The 23,234-nt window shown below is 36.8% G+C and overlaps 1 protein-coding gene across 1 annotated transcript in view; it reads left to right on the forward strand.

Moving 5' to 3' along the window:
* The window catches only part of LOC150096198 (proto-oncogene tyrosine-protein kinase ROS-like), a 481,253-nt gene that overhangs the window by 81,737 nt on the left and 376,282 nt on the right, over nucleotides 1-23,234 (forward strand). Inside the window, exons 7-8 of the mRNA XM_090409003.1 lie at nucleotides 1,466-1,560; nucleotides 11,575-12,005. Coding sequence (XP_090265129.1) covers nucleotides 1,466-1,560; nucleotides 11,575-12,005 — 526 coding nt within the window. The remainder of the gene's footprint in view (nucleotides 1-1,465; nucleotides 1,561-11,574; nucleotides 12,006-23,234) is intronic.

A 23,234-nucleotide genomic window follows, 5' to 3' on the forward strand; every position in this document is an offset into this window, starting at 1 on the left:
GAGGGTATAACGAAAAAAACTTATATACTCTGCTATACGAGTTGTCAAACAGGTGCACCCATTAAATTACTTAAATAAAGAGCCAATGGACTTCATTTCAGCAATGAAGTCAATGACTTCATTGCTGAAATGTAACAATTAAACAATGTAACATTATCTAAATTAAGGGGATATTAAATCCCACATTGTTTCAAAACCGAATAAGAAACTCAAAGATCGGAATCAAAGAGTTTCATGCCGAATATAGTATAATAAACTATAATTTGGTCTACCTACTCACTAATGAGACCTCAATAAAGGTCGAAACCGGTCTGGGTCGAAACCTTCTGCCATAATGTATTTATGGCGGAAGGTTTATATAACATCATACATCTCCTAGGAGATGTGTTGTACATTATGGGAAATACATAAGAATAGTGATCAGAACTTTATCCACCTTTGCTACGAGTTCCCCTAGTTTGTACTACGTACTCCGTGCTTTAGCTTACGCTAGTATCCGCCGATACTTTTATAGTTTACTATACTATATTCGGCATGAAACTCTTTGATTCCAATCTTTGAGTTTCTTATTCAGTTTTGAAACAATGTGGGATTTAATATCCCCTTAATTTAAATAATGATGAATTGAATTTGGATCGCTTTGGAATGAGTGAGCTGTTGCTAAATGTGTGTGTGATGCAAGCAAGAGATCGAGTACGAGGTAAAGCAAGATGCAAGAAGTGGTGCAAGTATGAGGTGAAGCAAAAGATCAGGAGAATGGTATGGAAGAGACTGAAGTGCTTGGCAATGGAAATAGTAGTAGAGTGTGAGATGAAAAGAGAACAGGAATGCAAAAGGAATTTAATTGGATATTGCTATAGGCTGGGGAATATGAATGGTGGTGATGAAGAAATCTATAAGCAGTTTACATTAGTGAACAAGAGAAGGGTGATTATTGTGGGTGATTTTAATTATGGCGGTATAGATTGGAATGAAGAGATAACGATATGGTTACTCTCCCCCAATCGGAGACAATGTGGTCAGCTTGAGTTATGGATAGCTCTTCTGATCCTATGACCAGGACCAATACTCTCACACCCTAAGTCCCCCTCATCACATGTGGCCTCAAGTAATTATCTCTCATTTGGTGCATAAATTCCATTTCCTTCCTGCCATGTGATCTTCCTGATCCCTGGAAGACATGCATTAGCTATAGCTCAGGGGATTCCATCTCTGGAACCTCCCTAGCCTATAGCAGCAACCAGCCATATATTTTGTCTTATTGAAGAAAAATCCTAGTAAAATCCCTGATAGCATGTAACTTGGCACAGAATATGAGACTGATGTTTTACAGCAATATAATTGTTGATATTTTATTTTTATTTGATATATTTGATTGTCAAATTAGTTTGTGAAAATTCTGTTATATTTCAGTTACACAGAATTATTATTTATTTATATATTTATTTACTTTTCTTAAAAACAGATAAGAAGATGTGATATGAATGGAAAAAATCATGAAATAGTTGTCACTGACTTTTCTGAAAAACCAACAGATATTCAAGTTGACCCTTACAATGGGTTAGTTTATTTTTTATATTTATATATACATTAAATAAATCATGCTAATAAATATATTATTTCACTTGACAAAAGTCACTGGCCTGGTTGGCCAAGTGATGAAGATGGTAGTTGCAGTTTGCTGTAGTTGGTGAATTGAGTGGTGGAGACAGAGAGTTGTAGAGTAGGTGCTCTCCCTTGATGAATCTTTGGACTACTTGGAGATGTCACATAATAATAATAATAAAACGTTTCTTGTTATTTCATATTTGTACCTTTCTGTGTACAATATGGATGAATGCAGAAATGTTTCTACAGGAACATTTCTGCATTCATCACAGTGCCTTCTTTTTTTAATTTTAATACTTATCCACTTCACTACATTATATTATGTTATGTTGTAATCCTTGTTAGTGACAGATTAACTAAAAAAAATGTGCAAAAGCAGCTAAAAAATCAACATAAATGTTTAATAATCCTGTTTTTGTGATGCAGTTTCAGTGCCCCTGAAATGATTCTGGGTCACCACAATTGCAGCTTCGATTGTTAGTATATATATATATATATATATATATATATATATATATATATATATATATAAAAAACTACATATGAACTGTAAACAGGTCTTTATATTAGTGTTATGTTCTGGCATTATTTCAACTTCAGATGTGTGTAAATTTTGGGATCAAATATCTGTTAATTGTTTTATTCCTATTATTGAGGTTATTTTATTAAAGGGACATTCTCAAATTAATCCCTGCAGTTTGATAGCTCCCTCAGTGAAATAAAAAACAAATGATAGCTTGAAGTCTTGATTTATTTTCATACTCTTTTCTCAACATGATCTCCTTCATTTTCAGTATATTTTCTCCATCATGTGACAATTTTTTCAAACCCATTGTAATAAATCTCTTTAGATTGTTTTCATAACCATTTCATCCTTCTTCTTTTACCTGTTTGTCATTTCTAAAAAGAATAATCTCCAGATTGTGTCTTCAATTTAGGAAGTAACTAGAAGTCTGATGAAGCTATAGAAGCTATAGGAATTATGTTCCACAACTTTATTCACTTAAACAGGTGTTGAAGAGATCAAATTTAAAGATACAGAACATCATCTTGACATCTGGGATTTAGTTTCATCAGATTTCAGGTTATTTTGTAAATTGAAGATATATCTCAATAATATGCATTTGGTAAATAGTAAATAGAAAATGGTAAATAGATGAAAGCAGCTCTGAAAACAACCTGAAGAATTTTACCATGACAGTTTTTAAAAATTTATATTTGGTGGAAAAAACACATTGAAAGGGCAGGAGATTTTATTGAAAAACAGTGTACGAAAATTTAAATCGGAGATTTTTAACTAAATTTTGACATACATTGTCTCTTAGGGTTGGGAGCAGTCACAATGAAGGCATTACTTTTGGAATGCCTACTGTATTTCTTAAACCATATTCCATACAGCAGGTGAGAAAAAGAGCAAGAAGTGAATGTTTAATGTAGAGAGGTGATGTCGTTCATTGATTAAGGAAGTTAGTGAGTCTGTTAGGATACGGAGAAAGAAAAAGTGAAAGAGATAATTATTTTTCAGGGTACAAATGATCTGGCAAATTTCAAACATGGTATTTGAGAAAATATGGAGTTGTTAGTTATTATTATTATTATGGGTATCTCCATAGTCAGTAGACTCATTGCGGGAGACCCAAACTATCAAAACAATATCTATCATATCTGTTATTGAATTCATTTACACATGAAGAACTCACAACTGAGTCAGGCAATGCATTCCACTCATTCACCACCCTTGTTAACCACACTTTTCCTTAATTTCTAGGGATGACCTCTTGTTCTTCCATTACTATCACACAGCTGAAACATTTCCCCTGCATCAATCTTATAAAAACCTTTTAGTAATTTAAATGTTTCTATCACATCCCCTCTTCTCTGCCTATCAACCAACCTCTGCAATCCACAAGCTCTTAATCTATCAATGTAGAGAGCATTTTTTACATCACTCACCAACTTAGTCACTCACCTCTGGACCCTTTCCACAACCTCCTCTTCTCCAAGGAATCCAGGTGACCAGACCTGAGCACAGTAATCCAAATGTGGAAGTATCAATGCTTTATAAAGGGGAATAATAACCTCTTTATCTTTGGATGTTAGTGTGTTCCTCAATAACCAAGTAATCCTATGTGCAATCTTGGACACCTTAGAAATGCTTCCCCCGAACTTCATCACCCTATCTACCAACACCCCTAAGTCCCTAGCCTCATCAATCTCTTGGAGCACCATTCCATCAATGTAGTACACAGCTGGTAATCTTTTAATTCCAAAATGCATAACTTTACACTTTTCCACATTGAACTGACATCCTTTTCCTTTGCCCATTTTACCAGCTTATTTAAATCATCCTGCAAACTCTCAACATCAGCTTGATTTTCTTTTGCGCTACCCAACTTGGCATCATCAGCAAACAACTGAATATATCCCTTTAAGCCCTTTCCTATGTCATTTATGTACAAATTAAACAACAACTTCTCATAATCTGATTTAGCTTTTCTTACTATGCTGGTAACCTTCCTAGCTTGAGCCTTGTACTGCTCATGGGTGTACTGATCGCCTTTCTCCTTGTAAATTCTCCATAACAGTTTCTTTATTTGCAGATCAAGCTTGATACTACTACTCATCCATCTAACGCCTACCTTGTTTGTCTTCCTGACCATGGAAACACAATCTGATATTGCCTTCCTCAGATACCTGCTGATTTTATCCCATGTACTGCTAACATCTTTCCCCTGCAATATGTTCAGCCATGAGACTGCTGCAAGCTTGTTATAATTGCCTAACCTGTAGTTCCGTATATACTCCCCTTCTTAAGAGAGAAATCCACAAATTTTGCAACCTCCCAAGTCAATACCACATTATCGCTCTCACCAATTGGAGGTAACGAGGACACCTTATTTATGAATTCTGAACCAATGACCAGATAGTACAACAATCTCACACCAGTGTCCCTTCAGTTATGTGCTGTTTCAAGTAATTATCTCGTAGAAAATATATGAATTTCATTTCCTTTTTGCCACGTGATATTTCCTCCTTCCAATTTATATCACCATAATTAAAATCCCCTTTAATAATCACTAACCCTGCACTCATTGCACTAATTTGCTGATGCATGAATTCATATCACCCCCTATCCCCTCTGGCCTATAGCAGCAACCAACTGTATATTTGGTTGTGTTGGTCACTATTTCACACCAGACTGCCTCATATGTACTATCATTCACATTTCTATCATCTTGATATACTACTTACTTTGGCTGAAACTCATCAACTATCATCAACAGTACTCTTATAAATAAGCAGATAAGACCAGTGAGAGAGTAAAGATTGTATCTACAGCCATGGCATAATGGAGGTTAGTTCAGAAGTGCTATGATTGCAAATTACTCAATACACAGATCAGTATATAGGAGGATCATCAAGATAATGGATGTATGGAAAGTTTTTTAGATCAAGAGGACTTTCTATAAGGCTGAAGGTTTGCCTTTGAATGGATATGGTATAGTTAGGAGTTGGGATCAAACCTATGGTATAGTTAGGAGTTGGGAGAAAAATGTTATTCAGTGAACGTTTTGACATGCAGAGTCATGGGAAACTAGAGTTTTTAGTGGGATACAGGCAAATGTGTGTGTGTGTGTGTGTGTGTGTGTGTGTGTGTGTGTGTGTGTGTGTGTGTGTGTGTGTGTGTGTGTGTAGTTCTGAATAAACCCTTTCTTGACTGAAATTTCTACATGTTGAGCAACCTCCCAGGACAAGACTGCATAGTCACTTTCCCCTGATTGTAGGTGGCATTAGTACTGCAGTTATAGATCGATCTTTTGATGCTCTCAAACCTATGGTCTCTTTCATCACATGCTGTTTCAGGTAATTATTTTTTTAGTATAATAAATTTAGTTTAATCCTTTATCCAAGTGTGAGCAAACAAAGTTTGCCCCTGAAAGTATCTTCAGGACTGGGTTAAGGTGGTACACACCAGGGCAACTCGTTGCAAAGGTGGAGCAAGCTACCAACACTCCTATCCTAGTATCTCCTATAATGCTATGTTGGTAGCTTGCTCCACCTTTGCAACGAGTTGCCCTGGTGTGTACCACCTTAACCCAGTCCTGAAGATACTTTCAGGCGCAAACTTTGTTTGCTCACACTTGGATAAAGGATTAAACTAAATTTATTATACTCTAACCAAGTGGAAAATAAACTTTCAACATCTTTCTCTAAATCCAGAGTAATTTATTAAAAAAGGGTGGCACACCAATTGGCAATTCCTATAGGTGGAGATGACCTGCAAATGCTTCTGCCTGATATCTCGACTTGGGCCTGGCTCCCACTGAAGAGACCTCAATAAAGGTCGAAACCGGTCTGGGTAGTGGTCCTTCCCTTAATGCATAACAATAACAATAGACATATCCGCAAGGAGATGTGTTTTGCATTATAGGAGATACTAGGATAGGAGTGTTGGTAGCTTGCTCCACCTTTGCAACGAGTTGCCCTGGTGTGCACCACCTTAACCCAGTCCTGAAGATACTTTCAGGTGCAAACTTTGTTTGCTCACACTTGGATAAAGGATTAAACTAAATTTATTATACTCTAACCAAGTGGAAAATAAACTTTCAATATTTTTTTAGTAACTATATAAATTCCATTTTCATGCTATGTGCCCTTTGTGCTAATCTGCTGATGTATGTCATCCACATTTTGTTCTTGACCCACAGATCTATAGATGAAATAAGTCCAACCAACAATATATTTTGTCCTGTTGACCCTTTCTTGACTGAAATTTCTACATGTTGAGCAACCTCCCAGGACAAGAACTGCATAGTCACTTTCCCCCGATTAGCATTAGTACCGCAGTTATAGATAGATCTTCTGATGCTCTCAAACCTATGGTTTCTTTCATCATATGCTGTTTCAGGTAATTAATTTTTAGTAACTACATAAATTCCATTTTCATGCCATGTGCCCTTTGTGCTAATCTGCAGATGCATGTCATCCACATTTTGTTCTTGACCCACAGATCTATAGCAGCAACCAACAATATATTTTGTCCTATTGGCCTCTATCTCTCATCAGCAGCCTCAAGTGAACCATTTCCATCAGATCTACATTTGTCCTTATCTTCTGGTTTTGCTGGTTGAAGTTCTTCAGCTATCATTAATAATACCCCTCTCCTTCTCCTGTCCTATTTCTTTCATCTTCTCTGAAAATACTATATCTATTATATTCTATCACCGTAACATCATCATTTATTCATACAGGTCTTGCTGATGCCAATAATTTTGGCCAAATTGAGCTGACCAATGTTAAAAACTCCTCTCCTTTATTTTTGATACTTCAATTATTTGTGTACGTGCATTTTGACGTCCACTTGGGGCCACACTTACTCTTATTATATAATGTCATTACCTGCCCATTCAGATTCAAAACCTGGGAAACTGTATCCAGCTCTTGATAATCATTCCTGCAGTCATACTTATCTATCTCAAGGGTGACTAAGACACATGCTGGATTGCTTTTCCCCTAATATCTCTGGTTTCCTTGGTTTTGCACTTCCAAACTCTCACTGAACAACTCTCCAATCACCTATTTCTAAAATTAATTTAAGTGCAGTCCATCAGGCATATACAGGTCCTTACGTCGATGAAATTCACCCCATACATCTATAAACTGCACACCAACCTCCTGGAGAATCTTCTCATCGAAGTCTTGGCAATCTTGGCCCTTCTTGTCAATTCTATCCTATCATACCAAGGCAGCAGGTTTGCATTCTTTACTTTCTTACTCGAGCCTCTGTAGCTCAGTGGATGTGGTGTTTGCACACCACAGTGCTTGACCGCACGAAGGAAGTCTTGGTTTCGAGTCTAGTCGGCGACTAGAGGAAATTTTTCTAAGCCTTTTTTCGACCGGTTCCTGAGTTAGTCGATCTTTGGCACGGGCAAGCAGGTTTTTCCTCCCGGAAACACGGGTTTTTCATCCTGTAAACTCAAGAAAATCGACCGTAGAACCCACATTATTTCAGACATTAAATATATTGTGTTAGGGACCACGAGATGGCGGCACATTTGAGCCGTCTCTCTTCACTGTGTACCGCTTAATTAGTGATAGCCTTGGGCCATCTATCTCTGATTGGTACCAGTGGAGATTGAACCGCCCACTCAGTCTCCAAAAGTTAGATAGGGCTAAATGGCCTTGCCTACTCCCCGTATACGGGAATAAAAAGGCTTTAGCTGATTTTTTTTTTTTTTTTACTCTTCATTTTTGCTTTTTCTAACAACTCTTTCATATCTTCTCTCATTGCATGTTTCTTGTCTGTCAAATCATTTCTGCCTGCCAAAACAATTAATTGATTCGCTTCTTTCTTCTGCAAACTTAAAATTTTACTTACTCTATCTTTGCACTTGGAAAACATGCTTTCATTACTTTCTCATTAAGTATATCTCTTATCATCAAATCTCCATATAATACTATTTCTTTTTTTTCTGGGACAAATCATAAAAATTAAAGATCAACAAATAGAAGAAATAAAAAGAAGGATACATCTAGACTGGATGGTTTTTGAGAGGATGAATGCTATCTTCAAATGTGATATTCCCCATTAGTTTGAATGGGAAAACTTTCAATCAGTGCATCTTACCTGCTATTACATATGACAATGAAATCTGGAACTTAACTCAAAATATGATTCACAAATTGAAAGTTATCCAGAGAAGAATTAATGAATATGCTAAGTGTGATACTTAAAGACAGAATAGTCTTCCAAATGATAAGATCAAGAACAGATGTACCGGACATCATCAATTACGTGATGCATTCAAAATGAAGATAGGCCAGACACATTGCAAGATAACCTAAATTATCAATAGAATGGAGAGTGGAATGCAGTAACTCATTCAAAGGGAGACTTGTTCAAAGACTCCCCTTACTCACTATTGTTCACAACTGTTACTTAGATCTCATGAAGAATGAGGTTTGTTTATATAGAGATGAAGATGTATTATGAAGAATTTCAAAGATGATTGAGAATAGGAGGAGGAGAACAGATAAAAGGGTTTAATTGAAATATATAAGTTGGTGTAGGTTGTTAATACAGAATATATTAATATACCTAGATTAATGTACCTGTGTAAATTTTTCATAGAATGGATGGCGAGAGGGAGTAGAACAAAAAAGCTATCTTGGAATCTATATAAGAAGGTGAGGAACAGGTTTTTTGCATAGAGTGGTTAGTGAGTGGAATGCATTGCCTGAAAATGTAACTGTCAAAAACTAAATGAGTTTAAGGTATGTATGGTTCAATGATCTTTTTTCTGTTATATTGAGAACTGCTTGTGATGAGTCTTTTGAATCCATAGAGATGTAATGTTACCAATATTATTATTAATAATATATGAAATATAGTAATATATAATATAAGTATAAGTGAAAAGATAAGTATTATTTTGAGAATAAATTGGCAATATTGATTTAATCTTGACGTGGTATTGTTTGTTTTTGGTAGCTTGGTGTGTCTGTGTGATTTTTGGTGTGATTTCTGCTTTAATTAAACTAGTAGTTTAAAGGTACGATTGATAATACATGGCGCCAATGCAATGAAAAATAATGGCGACCAAGATTTTGCTGTCTTTGTTCAAAAACTTTAATGTAAGGGAATTCGTCCAGTGTGACGTGTGGTATCTATGCATTCCTGAAAGAGGCAGGAGTTTGGATAGATAATGATAGTGATGGGAGACTGTGCCGAAAGTGTAAGGAAAGTGAGGAATTGAAGTGTGGGTCAGATCATGAGATCGTTGTTGTAGAAGAATGCCAGAATGAGAGAGAAAATAGTGGTTTGACAGTAAATTGTGATATTGTACAAGATAGCAATGAGAGCGGTGATGAAAGAGAGAGTGGAAGTAATTATACAGAGAGAGAAAATGGTTTGAATGATGAAAAAAATGAGAAATTAACTGTAATGAGTGAGGTCGCACGGTTACGCGGATTAATACATAGGGCGAAGCAGCAGTTGAAGAGACTGCAAACCTCTTTCCCGACTGCCTCAGCAAACGGAAATAAGCAAGTGTATGAAAGGAATGATAAGTGTATGATTATCAAAAGAAAAACTGTACAAGGCAGAATGATTTTAAGGATCGTCGATGGTAGGGAGGTCACTGAATCAGTCGATATAGTTGAATTACTGAGTGAACACTTTGCAAGAGTATATCATCCAGGTGGTGACATTGAAGGAATGAAGGAACCATTAGTTTATATGGGAATTGTGGTGAATGAAGTGGAGGTAAATAGTCTATTACAGAACCTTAATGAAAATACATCTGTGGGATTGGGTGGTATATCAGCATGGGTCTTACGTGAAGCAGCTAAAGAATTGTCAGTGCCCTTGACATGATTGTTTAATCTGAGTCTTGGGTCTGGTTTAGTCCCGAAGAGGCAGAAAGAGGTGAAAATAGTTCCACTGCATAAAGGAGGATCCAAGACTACTGTTGCAAATTACCGACAGATCAGCATATCAGGAGTAGTCATTATGAAGGTCTTGGAGAAAGTACTCAAGGAAAAAAATACAGGAATGGATTGATGAAAATGGGATACTGTATGGGGGACAGCATGGCTTTGTGAAGAGTAGATCATGCCTCAGTAAATTGCTCACATTCTGTAACACAGTGATGGCTGAACTGGATAAGGGTAATGGATTACAGTGATACTGCTGGACTTGGCTAAGGCCTTTGACAGGATACCACATGGAAGTCTAATCTGTAAACTGCAACATATGGGAATGGATATAGGGTTGGTGAGATGGATAGGAGGGTGGTTGATGGAGAGATACCAGAGAGTAGTTTACTCAGGAGTAGAGTCCAAAAGACGGCCTGTGACTAGTGGTGTGCCGCAGGGTTCTGTTCTTGGACCACTGCTGTTTAATTTGTTCATTAACTATATAGGGAAGGATCTGAGAGGAATGGTTCATTTGTTCGCTGATGATGTTAAGTTGGGTAGGGAAATAGTGAATGCAGAAGATGTCAAAATTTTGCAGGATGATTTGGATAGATTGGAGTTATGGGCTAAGGAGAATGGATGTCAATTTAATGTAGCAAAATGTAAGGTTATGCATTTTGGGGTGAAAAGATTAGCAGCAGTATAACACATTGGTGGAACCGTACTCCAGGAGATTGATGAGGCCAGGGACTTGGGAGTGTTGGTGGATCGGGAGTTGAAGTTTAGGGGGCACATCGCAAAAGTGACTAATTCAGCTCATCAAATCACTTGGATGCCAAAGAATACTTTGACGAGCAGAGATAAGCAAATTATTGTTCCTGTGTATCAAGCCTTGATAAGACCTCATCTCGACTACTGTGCCCAGATCTGGTTACTTAGGTTTCTTCTTAATGGGGAGGAGGTTGAGTGGATCCAAAGGTGAGTGACCAAGATGATAGCAGGTCTATGGAATGAACCTTATGAAAACATGTTGAAGAATTGTGGTTTGCAGAAATTGTTGATAGGTGGGAAAGAGGAGACATTCAAATTGTTGAAGGGTTTCTATAGGATTAATTCAGAGGATATTTTTGAGAACAGGACTGGGGAGGACTAGGGGACATCCATGGAAGCTGGGCAAGAGCGTGGTTAGTAAGGGTGTTACAGCTGGTTTTTTTACTTTTAGAGTGGTGAATGAGTGGAATAAGTTGCCAGAGTCCGTTGTGGGTGCTATGACAGTGAATGAGTTCAAGGCAAAGTATGATAGATACTGTGGGAATGTCGAATAGTAGTGATGGACATGATGTTTAGGGGCTTCCCTCGATCAGTCTAAGGACTCCTTGGAGTCGCCCATAATAATAATAATAATATATATATCATATATATAATTATTTAGTATATGTAATATATTAATAATATTATTACAACTATGTTTTTACATCATAGAAAAACATTTTTGTGTATGTACCTTTCTCATTAATAATGAATACTTACTAAATCTTTCTGATTTAGGTATTTGTTTTGGATTTTACATGGAGGATCTTTAGGAGGATTATACAGAGTGGATCTGGAAAAAGTGGATTATGGTATTGTAGCACTTAATGCCCAACATATTAGAAAAGATCCTTGGCTATTATCTTTTGCAGTTGATTATAAAAACTTCAGATTGTTAATTCCTGATGTACAACAAAATACCATATTCTCTGTTGCTTTAGATGGTACTGACGAAATTGACATACGTCACAATTCTCAAAAGCCAGAGTTTTTTCAGGTAAAAAGTTTAGCTGTTCATAATGGTTTGTTCTATTGGACCAATGGTTCTGAGGTTTTTGGAGAAGAGTATCATTATAAAGAGGACAAATATTATCATAATGCATATCCAGTAGGAGGTGGTCCATTTTCAAGTTTAACAATTCTTCATACTGATTCTCAACCATATCCGGGTAAGTATTTGTGATATTGAATTAATCTGTTAAATGTCACTACATATATTACTTTAAAAAAGTTATAATTTTTCAATATTTATTTATTTATCTAATTATGATTACATCAGAAACATATGTAAACATATTTTATTTCAAAGTAGACATAAGGCTTACATGTTTGTGAGACATGATCAATATTAAATTAACAAATTTATCTGAAAGTTACTCTCTTTTTTTGTAAAGGCATTCAAACATCTCTGTTCCTCATATTTCTCCTTACCTTTCCTTTCCTTCATCTGCAAAGAACCACATATCTTCTTTTAAAAGCTCCCAATATTAGTAATATTCTGATATTATCAAGTTAATCAGCAGTGGCTGCAAAATAGTCCCTTGAAGCATACTACCAGTCACTTTACTCTACTGTGATAAGATTATCACATGCACATTCGTGTGTAGAGGCTTAAGTGCTGTGAGGACATCATGTTGGAGGCTTAATGGATTTGTTACGACACTCAAAAAGAATTAAAATAGAATTTAATACTTCCTATATTTCGTCCTAGTCACTAGGACATCTACGGGGATTACAAAAACAATTAATGTAACATGCACACACAAATCTTACAATACTAAGCCCAACCACATGGGTGACACTAAAGTCCTATCTAGGTGGAGCACCCTCTAAGGCCTGTAGTAGGTGGCCTGGAATGTAAGGTGGGACCTCTGGTGATGAGTGTTTCCCAAACCTTCGGAAGCTTAATGCAACCGTATTTATTAAGATTTGGTTGGTTTCTGAAAGCTGCTGCTGCTTCTAAGAAAAGTCTCTCTTTCTTGAATTTGCTGTGGTGGAGCATGGTGGTTTTCTTCCATGATACTCTGTGGGTAGTGTCCAAAACATGGTCAGCCAAGCCTGAATGGCCATAAGTTATGTTTACATATGTAAGACTTGTGTTCCTCCAGGCAGATGGATGCTGATCTGCCTGTCTGTCCAAAGTACGCCAGCTTACAGGAACAGGGTACTTTGTAAATTCCAGGCAGCGAGAGAGGAGGGAGGGAGTTGATCTTTCGTAGAATGGATAAGGGTAGCAAGTTTGCGGTAGGGCTTATATGCTGTGTGTAGGTTGTACTTTTTTAGTATCTTGGCTATTTTATCAGATGTGCCACGGATGTAGGGTATGGTGATGGCATTTTTAAAATCTTGTTGAAGAGAAGGGCAGGGAATGGGGGAGGAACTGATTATTTTCTTGATACTGTGTTCGTTGTAGCCATTGGAGAGGAAAGTGTTGTGTATGTGGTTAAGCTCAGTAGTAAGGGCAGTTCCACTGGAACAAAGATTGTGGGCTCTCTTAGTAAGAGTTTTGATGATGCCATACTGTTGTGAGGGTTGGTGGTGGTGGGAGAGTTTGTGAATGTATCTGCCTGTGTGTGTGGGTTTTCTGTATACTGTGAAGGCAAGTGTATCATTAGGCAGGCATGTGACTAAGGTGTCTAGGAAGGGTAAACAGTTGTTCTTTTCCTTTTCCACAGTAAACTGGATTCTTGGATGTAGGCTATTAAGATGACTGAAGAAGGAGTCTAACATGTCTGGGCCATGAGGCCAAATAGAGAACACATCATCTACATATCTTAGCTAGATAGAAGGTTTGAGTGGGGCTGAGTCTATGGCTCGTTTTTCGAAATCTTCCATGTAGAAATTGGCAGGGTGGATGAAAGTGGGGAATCCATGCCGGTTCCCTCTATCTGCTTGTAGATTTTTTTCTTCCAAGAGAAATACTCAGAGTTAATGGCAAAGGAAAAGAGATCTAAGATGGCAGAGGGAAAAACGTTTTCTAAGAGAGATAAGGTGTCAGTTAAGGGAATATTGGTAAACAAAGAGGTCCACTTCCTATATAAAAAACTCGATCCACTTTAAAACCCTCACAGAAAATTTAACCTTGAATAATGCAGACATATTGGTAAGCTTTGATATCTCCTCTTTGTTTACCAATATTCCCAATAGCTATTGGTAATATTTACCAATATTACCAATAGCTATTAATGGGAATTTTGGACCATTCTTTCTGTAGGCCTGTAATGTTGTAGAGTGGACATCCCTTGGCCTCACTCGATGCTCAAGATCATGCCACATATTTAATAGGGGTTGAAATTGGTGCTTTGTGGAGGCCACTCGAGTACAGTGATGTTCATGTTCACAAACCACACAGTTACAGTAGCAGCCTTATGACATGGTGCATCATCTTGCAGAAAGAGACAATGGTCAGTTCCATAGAAATGCGATAGAGTAGGAAGCATTGCATTGTCCAGAATGTTCACATACGTCTCAGGGTTCACTGTTCGTGGTACCACAAACAGAGGCCCAAGGCCATACCAGGAAAAACAGGACCATACCATCACACCACCATCATCTCTGAATTTCATAGTTGAGGTTATGCACTATGTTAAAAGGCAATCACCAGTCATCCACCACACCCATCTATCTGTTTGGTAGAAGGTGTAGCATTATTCATCCCTCCACAACACAACTTTCCAGGCTTCAATATCCCACTGTACACTGTCTTTGCACCACTGAAGGTGATGCTGCATGTTACTTCAGGTAATGTGGGACTTGCATATTGCAGTCCTACCATGGAAAATCATGTTGTAAGCCTTGGTTCTGAATGTTTTTGTGCAGATTCATGTTTCATTTGATGCCTAGAACTTCGCATTCAACCTGTCGGCTGACAAATTGTGATTTTTACATATTAGCCTTTGTAGCATCCTATGGTCATGTTCATTGAGCCATTCCATCTCACTATAGTATCACTGGTTGTTGACCTGGGAAGGCCCAATTTGTTAACAATTTGCCAAACAGGCTTGCAACATGGATGGTAGTGACTATAAAATGTAATATCAAATTAGCCAAGCAAATAAGAAAAGAGTGATCATTATGGGCGATTTTAATTATGGCAATATAGACTGGAATGATGAGATAGCAACTGGAAGTAAAGAAAATGAGTTTCTTGAGTTTTTGAGGGATAACTACCTCAGATATTATGCAACTGAGGGCACATGAGGATTGAGGGTCTTGGATTTGGTCATCTCATCAAAGGATGTAATTATAAATGAAGTGTCAAATCACCCACCAATTGGTGAGGGTGACCATGATGTGATTATCTGGGTGGTTGCCAGGTTACCTGAGTGTGAGGACCTCTGTAAGAAAAGGGTATATGTGGAACTACAAGGGGGGGGGGGGGGAGGATTATGAAGAGCTCAGGACACAGCTTGCGGGCATAGCATGGAATGAGGACTTAGCTGGAAAAGAGATCAATGAAGTTTGGGGGATTTTCAAAAACTATTTAGTAGATGCAATGTCTAAATGTATTCCAAGGGTGAGAAGGTTAAATAAGGTAGTGTGAAATGGATGAATAAAGAGATTAAGCATGCAATACAGAGAAAAGGGACATTATGGAGGCAGCATAACAGAAGTGGAAATAACCAATTCCATGAGGACTACAAAGACCAGGCAAGGTGGGTGACTTGGTTGGTGAGGGTAGCTAAAGAGAGGTATGAGCAGCAGTTAGCTGGTGAAGCCAAAAAGAATCCTAAGGAGTCCTTTCGATATGTAGCCAGCAAAAGAAAGAATGATTTTGGAAGGATGACATTGATTTGAGAAAAGGTATAAAGACAGCTTTTGCAGAAGGTGTGGTGGAGATACTTAATGAGCATTTCATAAAGGTCTTTCAATCTTATGAATGTGACTTCATGTAGAGATTGAAAGCAGTTGATGATGGGAAAGAGAGACTGACTGTAAGTGAGCAAGAGCTGTATGGGGAAGTCAAACAAACTAGATGTAATTCTCATGGAAAGGCTTAGACGTTGGTTATGCATTTTTTACTAAGTAATTTAAGGAAATTACAACGTCACTAGGATATACATTAAAATAAATTTTAATATACTTCAATATTTCGGCGTCATGTTGCCATTTTCAAGAAACTTAAGAACAAGACATGTGCATGCAGGCACAACAAACAGTAAATGAGGAAGAAGCAGGAAGCTATTATTTCTCCTAAAGCCTGATGGTGCCACCTAGTGGGCAATGTTGGTATTCTTGGGCGATTGGGCTGAAGGTCTTTGAGACTGCCTCAAATTTGGGAAACCTACATCAGAAGACCTTCAGCCCAACTGCCACCACCCAAGAATACCAACATTGCCCGCTAGGGGGCACCATCAGGACTTTAGGAGAAATAATAGCTTCCTGCTTCTTCCTCATTTACTGTTTGTTGTGCCTGCGTGCACGTGTCTTGTTCTTAAGTTTCTTGAAAATGGCAACGTGACGTTGCCAAAATATTGAAGTATATTAAAATTTATTTTAATGTATATCCTAGTGACGTAATTTCCTTAAATTACTTAGTAAAAAAAACTAGATGTAAATAAGGCTGTAGGACTTCATAATATATCACCATGTATTCTGAAGTAATGTCCAGAGAGTTGACGCCTGCCTTGACATATTTTTTTAATATGAGTCTTACACTTGGTCAAGTTCCTAATGAGAGCAAGATTGTGCCACTTCATAAAGGAGGTGATAGAACTCAAGCATCAAACTATAGGCTTATCTGTATGTCAGGTGTTGTAGTTAAGTTGTTCGAGAAGCTTGTGAGAACTAGGATCCAGAATTGGGTTGACAACAGTGGTATTATCTTTGATGGACAGCATGGATTTGCTAAAGGGAAGTCATGTTTTAATCTACATACTTATTACAATAAGGTGACTGCTTCCATGGACAGAGGAGAAGGATACAGAGTAATATACTTAGATTTTGCAAAAGCTTTTGATAGATTACCACATAATAAGTTGATGGTCAAACTGGAGTGGATGGGGTTAGATATTCAATTGGTGCATTGGATTGGAGACTGGCTATCTGATAGGTATCAACAAGTTGTGTATGGGGGAGCGATATCCAGGAAAAGGATGGTTACTAGTGGTGTGCCTCAGGGGTCTGTTTTAGGGCCATTGCTGTTTAACTTGTATATTAATGACATTGGTGAAGTTTTGGATGGAGATATTCAGCTGTTTGCAGATGATGCAAAGTTGGGATGAACCATGAAGAGTAGAAAAGATGTTGTGGTCTTACAAGAAGACTTGAATAAATTGAGTGATTGGGAACGGGAATGGGGATGTGAGTTCAGTGTTGCAAAATGTAAGGTTTTAAAATTTGGAAAACAAAAATGGGATGCAGAATTTATTCTTGGTGAGGATATATTATCAGAGGTGGAGGAAAAAGAGATCTGGGGGTGATAGTGGATAAGTATCTGAAGTTTTGGATACTGACTTGTAGAAGTAGGGAGATTCTTGTTCCATTGTATAAGGCTTTGATTAGGCCATACATGGATTATTGTGCCCAGATTTGGTCACCTGGTTTTCAGAAGGATGAAGAGATGTTGGAGAGGGGTCCAGAGGCAACTGACTAAGTTAGTTTCTAACCTCTGGAATGTCGAGTGTGAGGAAAGATTGAGAAGATGCAACTTGTAGAGTCTAGTGGACAGGAGGTTGAGGATGGGAGATATGATAGAGAGCAACTTATTAAGGGGTTGTTATAGGACCAATGCTGGAGAGGATCTACAGAAGATAGTGGGAGATTAGGGGAGAAACAGTGGTCATCCCTGGAAGCTTTATAAAGAGGGGGTGTGAGTAAGGGAGTGAGAAGCAGGTTTTTTCATGCAGAGTCGTGAATGATTGGAATGCCTTGCCTGAGAGTGTGGTGTCTGCAGAGAATTTGAGTGTCTTTAAAACACGGTATGATGAGCTGTGTGTGTTTGATAAAAAGGACCTCCTAGATGAGTCTTTGACTCCATGGGTAATATTTGACTTTTGACTTTGACTCTTAGCTAATAATAATAATAATATTCCTCCAATTTATACTGACTACAAACACGTGATTTATTACATGGCATTATGCACCTTGCGCATGAAGATGTCTGTTGACTTCTTTCAGAGTATAGACCCATTTTTATTTCTTCTGCGGATGCTCAGAATTTGGACAAATTAGTAGAGATTGTTAGAAGTTTTTTTCCCTTGGTTAGACTATAATAAATTTAGTTTAATTCTTTATCGAAGTGTAAGCAAACAAAGTTTGCGCCTGAAATATCTTCAGGACTGAGGCAACTCTTGGTAAAGGTGGACCAAACTCTCATCACTCCTTGTCTCAGTATCTCGCATAATGCAAAGCACATCTCCTTGCGGACATGTATAATGCTATGCATTATACTAACGAGACCTCAATAAAGGTCGAAACTTGCCTGGGTAGTGGCCTTCCCTTAATGCATAGCATTATACATGTCTGCAAGGAGATGTGCTTTGCATTATGGGAGATACTGAGACAAGGAGTGATGAGAGCCTGGTCCACCTTTACCACGAGTTGCCTCAGTCCTGAAGATGCTTCAGGCTCAAACTTTGTTTGCTTACACTTGGATAAAGAATTAAACTAAATTTATTATAATCTAAGCAAGTGAAAAAAACTTAACATCTTTCTCTAAATCCAGAATAATTTAATAATTATGTGGTACACCTTTTGGCAACTCGTATAGGTAAATGTGACTTCTCCATTGCTTCTGCCTTAGTATCACCACTTCTGGGTCTGGCTCTCACTGACGAGACCTCAGTAAAGGTCGACACTGGTCTGGGTAGTGGCCCTTCCCTTAATGCATAGCATTATACATGCCCTCAAGGAGATGTCCTTTGCATTATGGGAGATACTGAGACAAGAAGTGATGAGAGCTTGGTCCACCTTTACCATGAATTGCCTCAATCCTGAAGCTACTTCAGGGTCAAACTTTGTTTGCTTACACTTGGATAAAGGATTAAACTAAATTTATTATAGTCTAACCAAGTGAAAAAACTTCTAACATCTTTCTCTAAATCCAGAGTAATTTAATAAAAAGGTGGTACATCTTTTGGCAACTCGTATAGGTAAATATGACTTCTCCATTGCTTCTGCCTTAGTATCACCAGTTCTGGATTCTGGCTCCCACTGACGAGACCTCAATAAAGGTCGAAGCCGGTTTGGGTAGCGGCCCTTTCCTTAACCCTCCAACCGGCCAGGACGTATATATACCTTCAGCTAAATCTGGATATGATTCTGTACACGTGTTGAACGAACATGGATAAGAAGTGCAATTTGACTGTTCTGTCCATTAGAAGGTGCGAAAATCCTTCATGCTGTAGATAACACTTAAACAGATTATGTCCCAAAAATGAGTCTCAGTTCTCTATAACAAGGACTTCCTTGTTTTATGCTGGGCAACTGGACTCTTAGTTATATTAGAAAGACTAAAAATATTGAAATTATTTTTATTATTTATTTTTATTGTACAGTTTTAAATTCCAGGACAAAATATAAATCCTTGCATACTTTCTTCACTTAAATATTGTATTGCCTTGGAGAACCAATGGTTAATGTTTTTGTGCTAATTTTGTTTAATCACTTACTCAAAAGAACATTTTCTTTGTTTTCAAAGAAATAAATTCACGTTTTATTTGAAATATTATTTAAAACAAAAACAGCTGCCGACGTTCTAGATTATGTTATCTTTGTTCAAAATCGTATTTTGAAGAATAATTCGCATTTTTCCTGAAGGAAATCTGTGAATTATTCTTTGACGACTAGATATATAGAGAATAATATGCAATTCTTTAATCATATCACTTAGTTATTTTTTCAAAATATCGTAATCTACTGTTTTTTGCACTTTCACTTTGTTGGTTTCCCTGTATAATTGGTCTTTACAAAATTAAATAAATGGTTATTATTTAAATTGATATGTATATATTTTCTGTTAGTTTATATATTTTGCTCCAGTTTTAAAGTAAGCTTTTGTGTATATTCTTTGATACAAAATATGTATATGTGCATGCATCAACTGTGAAATTTCATATTTTCACAATAGAATTGAACTTTATTTCAACTTTGATAGTTTTACACACACGCCCACTGCAACACTACCACACAACTGAAAACTGTAATTGTAGTAATCCATAGTAATTGTTCCACATAACGTTTAATTTTTCAACACAGAAACTAGGTTTTGATTATTATAGATTAGCAAATGAGAAATAAGAAAATATACATATTTCCTCATTATAATAATGAGGAAATATGTTTAATTATGTAAAAAATAATATTCCTCATTATAATTAAATCAGGAAGTTAGGTAATATTGAGTAATAGGGGAAATTAATATTTAAAAACACTGTCATCCTACAAATGCAATATCAGAATAATATGTTTCGAATGTCTGTTAATCAATCAGAAAGATGGAAAACAAAACAAGGATTTTCTGCCTGTAATTGCACAAGGCACTTTAGTGTGCTGCTGGGCTATGTCCTTTTGATCTGGTTCCAGTGGGGGGGGGGTGTTAGTAATCTCCATTAGGTTACAGCTTATTGCTGGGCAGAAAGGAATTAGGGTAAATCATTTTCTGAGATGTTTTATTTCTTAATTTTTGAAACATTCTGTGTACCACAATCTCGCCTAATGCAACTGTTTTTCAAATATGCCTATTATAATTTTTTTTTTTTTTTTTTTAAATAAGAATACAGTTTGCCGAAACTTTGTCTATTAAATTTTCATAGCAGTGTGTGCCACAGATTAGAAATTTTCCAAGCAGTATGAATAATATTTTTTTTTATTACAAAACAGCAAAGTTTGATAATAAAAATTTCCGCTACAATAAAGTTCCTATATACAAAATTATTATTATTAAGTGACACCTCCAGGGAATCCAAAGACTCACTGAGGGAGGGCATATACTCTACAACTCTGTTTCCACTACTCAAATGACCAACTTCAACTAATGCAATTACACCACCACTAGTATTTCCACAGACAATCACAAACATCCATGCCCAGAGCGGGGTTTTCACCTGTAGCCATTTGGCTGGAAAGCAGCTACACCGACAACTCGGCAGGCAGAGGAGGATAATATTATTTTAAAAATCAGCAGGAATTTGTTAAAGGACACTCTTGTTTCAGTAATTTGCTTGTTTTTTATGAAAAATCAACTAGAGCAGTTGACAAGGAAAAGGAATATAAGGCAATTTTTAAAAATATTTTTATTTGAAATATTTGATAATTAAATTTCTGTGACACATGTGATTAGATATCAGATTAGTGAATTGGTTTGAACAGATAAGCCTACAACATGACATCCTATCGCACCACCTTTTTCAAACTCCATCAGTTCCCGTTTAACAGCCATTTCACCCAGACACAATTGCTCTGACTTGGGAGCATCATATTCCTCCAGTTTATACTGGCTATAAGTATGTGATTTGTTACATGGCACAATGCATGTTGCCTATGAGGGTGTCCATTGACTTCTTGTCAAGCACTGTGTACAGGTTAGCATGTAATTTGAAACCTCAGTGAAGTAGAACAATTTTGTTTTCTTTCCACTCTTTTGGGAATTGTTCCATTGTAAAACTTAAACTCATGATTTTAGATTAACATCATTGAATTTTTTGTCTTTGCACTTATTATTTATTATTTCATGATGCCTCCAAGGAGTCCTAAGATTCATCGAGGGAGGGCACCTACTCTACAAATCTTTGTCTCCACTATTAATTCACCAATCTCTACTGCCATCATCATCTACTGCTCACCACACCAGTTATATTCCAATTATGTACATACTGAAAAATGACCTTGATATATAGGTAGAATTTTTATAATAAATATATGTTTTTTCAGATTTCATCTATTTTTAAGAAAAATTGATTCTTTTGGACATCCAGGCACCAGATTAGAAATGAATCACAGATCTACAGAAATGTTCTTGGAAAATTTGCTGTTCATCTGAACAGAAATTTCCCTTTTCCCTATTTCCATTTGTAACTTTAACTTTCAGTCTGGCCTTCTAGAGCATATTTTGCAGACTTATTACAATTTTGTTACCTCAGACTTGGAGCCTCCTTTATGCCAAAGAAAAATTCTGTCCTCTCTAGACCTCATCAATGCCCAATTAGTTCCACTGTTGCCCTTTCTCTTGTGCTCGTTTATAACACATCTGAACAGAAATTTCCCTTTTCCCTATTTCCATTTGTAACTTTAACTTTCAGTCTGCCCTTCTAGAGCATATTTTGCAGACATTTTACCTCCAAGTCTCAGGTAACAATTTTGTTACCTCAGACTTGGAGTCACCTTTATGCCAAAGAAAAATTCTGCCCTCTCAAGACCTCATCAATGCTCAGTTAGTTTCACTGTTGCCCTTTCTCTTGTGCTCGATTATAAAACATGGGCCAGTATCACATCCACTCCCTTGACTGTATTGATGTGTATTCATATTGAGCTTTGTTAATTCCTAAACACCTCCAGTTTATTTACTTCCGTTCTCATATTGATCCCTATAATATGTTCCTCATTCAATATTCATTGATTATTGATTTTTTTTTACATCGCTATCATTTGTATATATCGTTCTATATTCATTCTTCGTTTATTTGCAACATAAGAAATTTGCAACAAAAAATATTGATCCTACTTATTAATTTTCTGTCATAATATTATTTTGCTTTCTTCACCATTCTTGGCATCAAAAACCTGTTTTGCAAACGTTCCCTCTCTCATTCTGTTTAAGTCACCAAACCATCTTAGATCAGCCCTACTCATGCATTCTTATATGCGAACCATGTCTTGTTCATTCCTAATGTTTTCATTTTTAATACGATTCTGTCATTGATATCACTGTTCACTTCTCTAATCTTTCTCAGAACTCTCATATCTGTGGTCTCTAGTCTTTGGTCAAGTGCTTTATTTCTAACCAAACTTTCAGATCCATAACTTAAAATTGTTTTGAAAACTGTCTTGTATAATGCCAGTTTTGTGTTTTCGTTAATTTCTCTCTTACTTCATATAAATATATTCAACTGGCTCCCCACCATATCAGCTTTGCCTATTCTGTTGTCTATTTCAAAATTTAACTTCCATCTTGACTAAAAACTGTGCCTAAATAGCTGAAATATTTTACTTTTTCTATAGGTTTTCCATTCAGAATGCAATTAATGTGTTCAGTTATTTCTGTCTATTTTCATATTTTTGGCCTTTTCACTGCTGATTTTTGTACCAAATTTATTACGTCTGTTATGCAGTTTAGTTATAGAACTCTGGAAATTTTACTAGATGTGTTTCAGAGTACAACATCGTTCGTATAAAGCAAATAGCTAAGTTTAATATCTCCATTCTAATATCAGATTTAATGCCTTTTTTTTTCATATTAT

This window comes from Typopeltis vanoorti, chromosome 19 (assembly GCF_054136105.1).
Source record: "Typopeltis vanoorti isolate ZY-2024b chromosome 19, IOZ_Tvanoo_1.0, whole genome shotgun sequence".
Taxonomy (NCBI): domain Eukaryota; kingdom Metazoa; phylum Arthropoda; class Arachnida; order Uropygi; family Thelyphonidae; genus Typopeltis; species Typopeltis vanoorti.